This window comes from Colobus angolensis, unplaced genomic scaffold (genome assembly GCF_000951035.1).
Source record: "Colobus angolensis palliatus isolate OR3802 unplaced genomic scaffold, Cang.pa_1.0 Scaffold83, whole genome shotgun sequence".
NCBI classification, from domain to species: Eukaryota; Metazoa; Chordata; class Mammalia; order Primates; family Cercopithecidae; genus Colobus; species Colobus angolensis.
The window spans coordinates 2471822-2478074 of NW_012122154.1; the positions used below are offsets into that span (position 1 = coordinate 2471822).

General features: G+C 42.8%; 1 protein-coding gene across 1 annotated transcript in view; it reads left to right on the top strand.

Moving 5' to 3' along the window:
- The first annotated feature begins 704 nt into the window (after nt 1-704).
- Nucleotides 705-6253, top strand: part of KRT23 (keratin 23, type I) — a 14996-nt gene continuing 9447 nt past the window's right edge. Inside the window, exons 1-3 of the mRNA XM_011929949.1 lie at nt 705-1219; nt 1371-2191; nt 4659-4710. Coding sequence (XP_011785339.1) covers nt 1719-2191; nt 4659-4710 — 525 coding nt within the window. The 5' untranslated portion in view covers nt 705-1219; nt 1371-1718. The remainder of the gene's footprint in view (nt 1220-1370; nt 2192-4658; nt 4711-6253) is intronic.

Below are 6253 nucleotides of genomic sequence, written 5' to 3' on the forward strand. Positions count from 1 at the left end.
GAGGAGTGTGACAAATGCAGTATAACGGGGTGAAAGAATGGGGTGGACTTCATCCCAGGCACAGGAGGTGGCTGGGCCTGGCTGGGGGCTCCCAGCTTCCACCATGAAGTGGGATGCCAAGGTGTCTGACCCTCCGGAGGACCTCAGCATCCAGAAGAGGCAGTTCCTCCTAGAGGGTCACCCAACTCATGCAGGAGAATTCAGAAAATGATTGTTGAAGGAGGTAGCCCTTGAACTATAGAGGAGGTGGGGTGGGTGACTTTCCAGGCAGGGAGGACAGCACAGACACGGGCAGTGTCACCTATGAATTCATGTGCTCAATTACACTGCACGTGCAAATCATCTCCGGATCATTCACCCCTGTGAGACCTTGATTCTTTGTCTGCAAAATGAAGACAACAACCCTTGCCTGGCTACATAAAGAGTTGTGAGGATTCAATAAAGAATATAAAAGAGCTACATCAACTGGCAAGTCCTATTCTTATGAAAGGGAAGTGTGGTACAGGACCTGTCAAGATTCAGCCCCAGATAACAGTGCTATGTGGAGAAAGAATCTAGCCCCAGCTCTGCCACTAATCTCCCCATCACCATAGGCCTCAGCTTTCCTCATCTGTCCGATTAGTGGCTTGGAACCAGACAGGCTAGAAGCCCTTCCTGCGCTGGTATTTTATTGTAAGTCCCCTTTAAATCTAGTTGCCAGTAACTAGCACGTGGCTCCCGCCCCTAGACTGCTTCTTTATTCATTCCTAACCTTTACCTTGGCAGATGAAATATAAGATTCATCAACCACATTTGATAGCCCATGGCAGGTTTCCTGTTTTCCATCGTCCCTCTGCAGGTCACACACACACAGAACCCAGCCGTGGCAGGCTCAGCCAGGGTCCGGGGCTGCTCACAATGGCTGCGTTCCTCCTCCCCGAGGGCCAAGGGAAGTCCCGAGCGCAGGCCAGGGTTGTTTGGTTTTGAGGTGTGCTGGGATGAAAGGCACCCTGGAAGTGGAAGGTTCGGTCATTCATTAATTAATTATATCTATAATTGAGGGTTTGTTCTTAAGAGCGAGTCCTTTGAAAGTACTTTCCTTCAAACAGTGACTGTCACAGAGGCATCAGATATTCACCATCTTCTCAACTGCCTCAGCACAACGAGCTTTATTCCAGGACTGGAGATCCTGTTCTGAGCTGGCTCTCCCTTCTCAGGCTCACTCACCCTCCCTTTAGAGGTGGAGCTTACTGGGGGTGGAAAAAGGTGTGTGTATCTCTGTTGTTTAATGTCTGTTTTTTGTGTTTTTTGTTTTGTTTTGTTTTTTAAGGAAATCTATACTACGCCGAATATGCTTTCTTCTGGGTGGACTTTAACCTAACCGTTTCCAGGTAAGTGAACAATGGAAAAACTTCACAGCAAGATTAGAAAGATACCTGAGCCTAATACCCGCCTGATGTCGTGGGCCACACCTCCGGTTACCAGGGGAAGGGAGGAAGCAAACTGTCATATTGATGTGGCTCTAAACAACAACAGTGTGTGAAGGCCCGGGGCACTTTGGGATTGACCAAGAGGAAACACAGGTTGCACAATGATACGATCTTGTCGGTACAATTGTCAGAGAAGGGAACTCCCACAGCAAAGGCCATAAAACCATCCGGGGCAGTCTGGGGAGGCTCAGTTCTGCGGTACCAGGGAGTGGAACAGAGCCCAGCCCCATCTCAAACACAGATGGGACCATGAGCTCCAGACGCAGCTTCAGCCAGACCCCCTCGGCCTCCTTCCATGGCACCGGAGATGGCTGGGGCCGGCCCAGGAGCTTCCCCAGGGCTCCCACCGTCCACGGCGGTGCAGGGGGAACCCGCATCTCCCTGTCCTTCACCACGCGGAGCTGCCCACCCGCTGGAGGGTCTTGGGGTTCTGGAAGCAGCAGCCCCCTCCTAGGCGGAAATGGGAAGGCTGCCCTGCAGAATCTCAACGACCGCCTGGCCTCCTACCTGGAGAAGGTTCGCGCCCTGGAGGAGGCCAACATGAAGCTGGAAAGCCGCATCCTGAAGTGGCACCAGCAGAGAGATCCTAGCAGTAAGAAAGATTATTCCCAGTATGAGGAAAATATCACACACCTGCAGGAGCAGGTAAGCTACTGGGTAACCCGGGAGCTCCAGGTGGGGCTGCTTTGCCTGGGAACCCTCGGGAGGAGAAATCCCGCTGGGTTTTAAAGGCAATAAAGGCAATAAAGACAATTGCCAGGAAAGTGGCAACAGCGCTTGAAGTAATGGTGCACAAAGGTTTTGGGGGATGTTTTCTTATTATACCTTAAATTTGGAGTTGGAATCGTCTGTTCTGTATAATTAATCTTCTGTCCCTGGATAATGTAGAAAAAGAAGGCAGCAAAAATGACAGAAGTGCTACAGACTGTTTCGAAAATGAGACTACCTGATCTCTCACACACCAAAAACATCTTTAAAATGTGAGGCAACCAGCTGCTGTTTAGTGTCACTTATGACCCAACGATGTCATAGAAATGATAAGGGCCAGTATTCATGCTGCATGCTCAGTGCACCAGGGATAAGAGAATGTTTACTTTCTCATTACCTCAGTTCTGCTCCACCTCAAATTTTTTTGAACAATGTGGTTATCCATCAACAAAAGGCTGTTAGACTATTTTGAACATTACACCTAAAAGTTATCACCACCCCAGCATATAGGTCACCGTGACATCCCTAGATATTTCCGCTTGTGGGTTGGTTGAAGATAAAGTCGCTCACAGTTCTAAGAACGGCATACCACTAGAAACAATAATAATAAAATGAGCATAATTTTTAGAACCTGAGAGTTGGGATGGCTATAAAGACCTTCTTCAAAAAACACTAACTCTATAACCAATCCCCAAAAAAACTAAGCACATACCTTCCAGGATGTCTCATAACATTAGCTAGAAGTAAAAGGAATCCAATCATCTTATAGGTTATTTTTTCAAGCTATCTAACTCCCCTCTTATATAAAGCAGTCCCAGAAAATGCTCTGTAAGACTATGATTTAACCTCCCCTAGAAAGAGCATCACAAGTTTCCAATATTTGTACCATATTATTTCACAACACTCAGTCATCCTTGCTTGAATGTAGGAAGGACCAGTCAAGATAATATAAATCTGTCCTTGTAATGAACCCTAATTATTGAATAATCAACCTAATAACTGACTGTAATTACCTTAACTATATAGTGCATGGTTGTCTTTGTGAAAAAAAAAAAAAAGGTGACTCAACAGTCCTCATCATGTTTTTTTGTTTAGTAAAGTTGCTTTGGTTGTAGAAAGGAGGAATTAAAGATTTTTGCAAAGGGAGACCATGACTCCCAAAAGAAATACAAGGTTAGAACCGGTCAAATAATTTAGGAGCTAGCAGAAGAGATTTAACCAAAAAAAAAAAGGGAGGAAAGGGAGGGAAATGTTTATTGAGCACTTATTATGTACCTAGGCATCCTGCTGAATATTTAATACACATATCAACACCATCCAACAGCATTCTGCAATGATGGAAATGTTCCATATTATTTTATTTGATTCTGCAAGAACCCTGTAAGGAAATGGAAGCTTGGAAAAAAGTGAAATAGCCATCCAAAGCCATCAGCAAGAAGCAGAGGTGGGATTCTAACTCAGGTCTGTTTCCAGTAGTCTCATAAATTTCACTACAGTGTGGTGCTGCCTAGCCCACCTCATACAAAAAATGACACTTAGTATGAATAAACATAATGCATTATACTTGCATCATTAACCACACAACACATATTTCATATACATTATCTCATTTAATCCTCACAACTATGTGGAGCAGGTATTTTTATTCTCAATTTATAGATAAGGAGACTGAGACGTAATCGTTGTCTAAATCCTTTGGAACAGAACTCAGAAAAGTAAGTAGGTGCAATGGGGGGTTGGGGAGCAACCTGCCCACCCTTCAGATGACCTGGAATTCTGGGTTCTGAGATTAAATAGGAAACTTCTTTAGCTTTGAATTTCATTCTTTTCTGGATTTTTACGTCTAACACTGTTTTCTCCACATTTGAAGAAAGCAACTCTTTAAAGTTCAGATTGTCTATCTACCCCAAACTCCCTCATTTGAAAATGAGAAAACAGAGGTGCAAGGAGGTCCCACAATTACCTGAGGTTTATGCTTTCTGGATCTTGGTGAAATGCTCTGAGTGGATACAGCTCTCCCACACCCTCACTTTAAGTGTATTAAATGTCACTCCAAAAGTTGATAAGAAGTTGTTTAAAAATTAATTCAATCCTTTTGAAATCCAGAATTGGACATAGTCATGGGAGTACCATAAATAAAACACCGTGAATGATTCTCAGTCGGACTACATTTGGCATTTGGTTTACAGTCACACATTCTATTTCCTCTCCCTGGTAGGAGATCAAATATCCTGAAGCAACAATGTTGCACGAATATACCAACTTGCTTTTAAAAGAATTAACTCAGGGCCTTCAGGAGAATCTGGAATGTGCTGTATATCAAGTACATGTCAGAATTCACATTTGAGTGCTATGAGAATGATAGCTGGGGAAATCAGACACTTGAGGTGGACTTTGCAATGGATAAATTACCAATTTAACTCAGAAAAGATAAACAAGCCCATAGACAGTATTTTTGATTTTCTGATCCTCTGGATGTAGGTTAACACCTCATAGTATGTGTCAAATAGAAGTAGAAAACCTCAGTGCACAAGTAAGTAAGGGTTACCCCACAATGGTCCCCAGGCTCTTTGGGATAGAGCTACTTTTCATTTTGTATGAGCTTACATAATGCAAAGAATAATTGGTCCGGAGGGAGAAGTATTGGTAAGAATGCCCCTAAGCAGCACTGTGGAGAGGAGAACAGTAAATACCTAAAAGCATCCTTTTTTATAGCAAGGGAAGAGGCCATAGTACCACTTGGAATCCCACAAGGGGAAAAAGAAGGAGGCAGAAGCAGCCAGCCTGGCTATATCCCACCATGAACAGAAAAAGTCTGAGCAGGCATCTCAGCATATAGAACCTGGAGATGCTCGCAGTGTAGTCAGTGACTCTACAAAAGTGCTAGATTTTAAAACAGAAAAGTGTATTTTTTACTTTTTTCTGAACTAACTCGGTTTTGACCAATTTTTCACTGTCTATAATATGCCAAGAATATGCTATTTGACATTATTTGACGTACTCTCTTCTAATTCTCATAACTCTTTGATGAAGTAACTATTACTATTGCTATTTTACGGATGAAGAAACTGAGACTCAGCCAAGTTCACCCAGCCAGTAAGTGTGGAGCAGGATCCCAGGCCCAGCTCCTTGAGTTCCAGACCCAGCATTTGTGCCATCTCTAAATCCTGCTATTGTACATTCATGATACCAAATTCCATAGGATCAGTGGAGCTTTAAACACGACAAGATTTTTAAAAGGTGCCTTTGTATCGAAGTATAACTTTGTCCTAAGAAAATGCTTTCTAAATAAAGGAATGAGCTATATAAATATAATGAGAATTACCCAGGATTCTCTGACTCCAACTAAATTACAGAAATTTAGAGCTAAGACCTCTAAGGTCCTCTGTCTCTAGTGCAGACTCCTTATTTGACAACGGATGAAACTGACGCCTAGAGAATAGAGTGATGCAGCCTGATGCATCCACTTGGATGGTTAAGAACAGAGCCAGAACCAAAAAAAAAACAACTCCAAGATTCTAGTCCAGCACAATACTTGGTATAAAAGCATTATTACACTTTTGACAATGAGACGTCTCCTACCCTAAAGACAGTGACATACATTGAATGTGAGCTATTTCTCTGACTATAACATATCTACAAGTGTTTATAAATCATAAATGTATACACAATTGCTCGAGAAAGTGCTTTCAATAATATTTTTATTTGTAAAGTAAAAAAAATTATACAAACATCTAGTGAAAGTCTTTAACTGGAGGCCTTACCACTACTAAAGCTTATTAGGCATGTTCCTTAGATGGTAAGGAATTATTTCAGTTAATATTTTAACAGCTACAATGAGAGCATTCTCATCCCAGAGTAAGTTGCAATGACGTAAACACATCTACAAGTTATGTGTATGGCTATAGTCACTTTGGGCAAAAAAAAAAAAAATTGTGTTTTGTGATGACTATTACAAAATACATTGAATATTAGTGTTAGTGGCTGGGCGCGGTGGCTCAAGCCTGTAATCCCAGCACTTTGGGAGGCCGAGACGGGCGGATCACGAGGTCAGGAGATCAAGACCATCCTGGCTA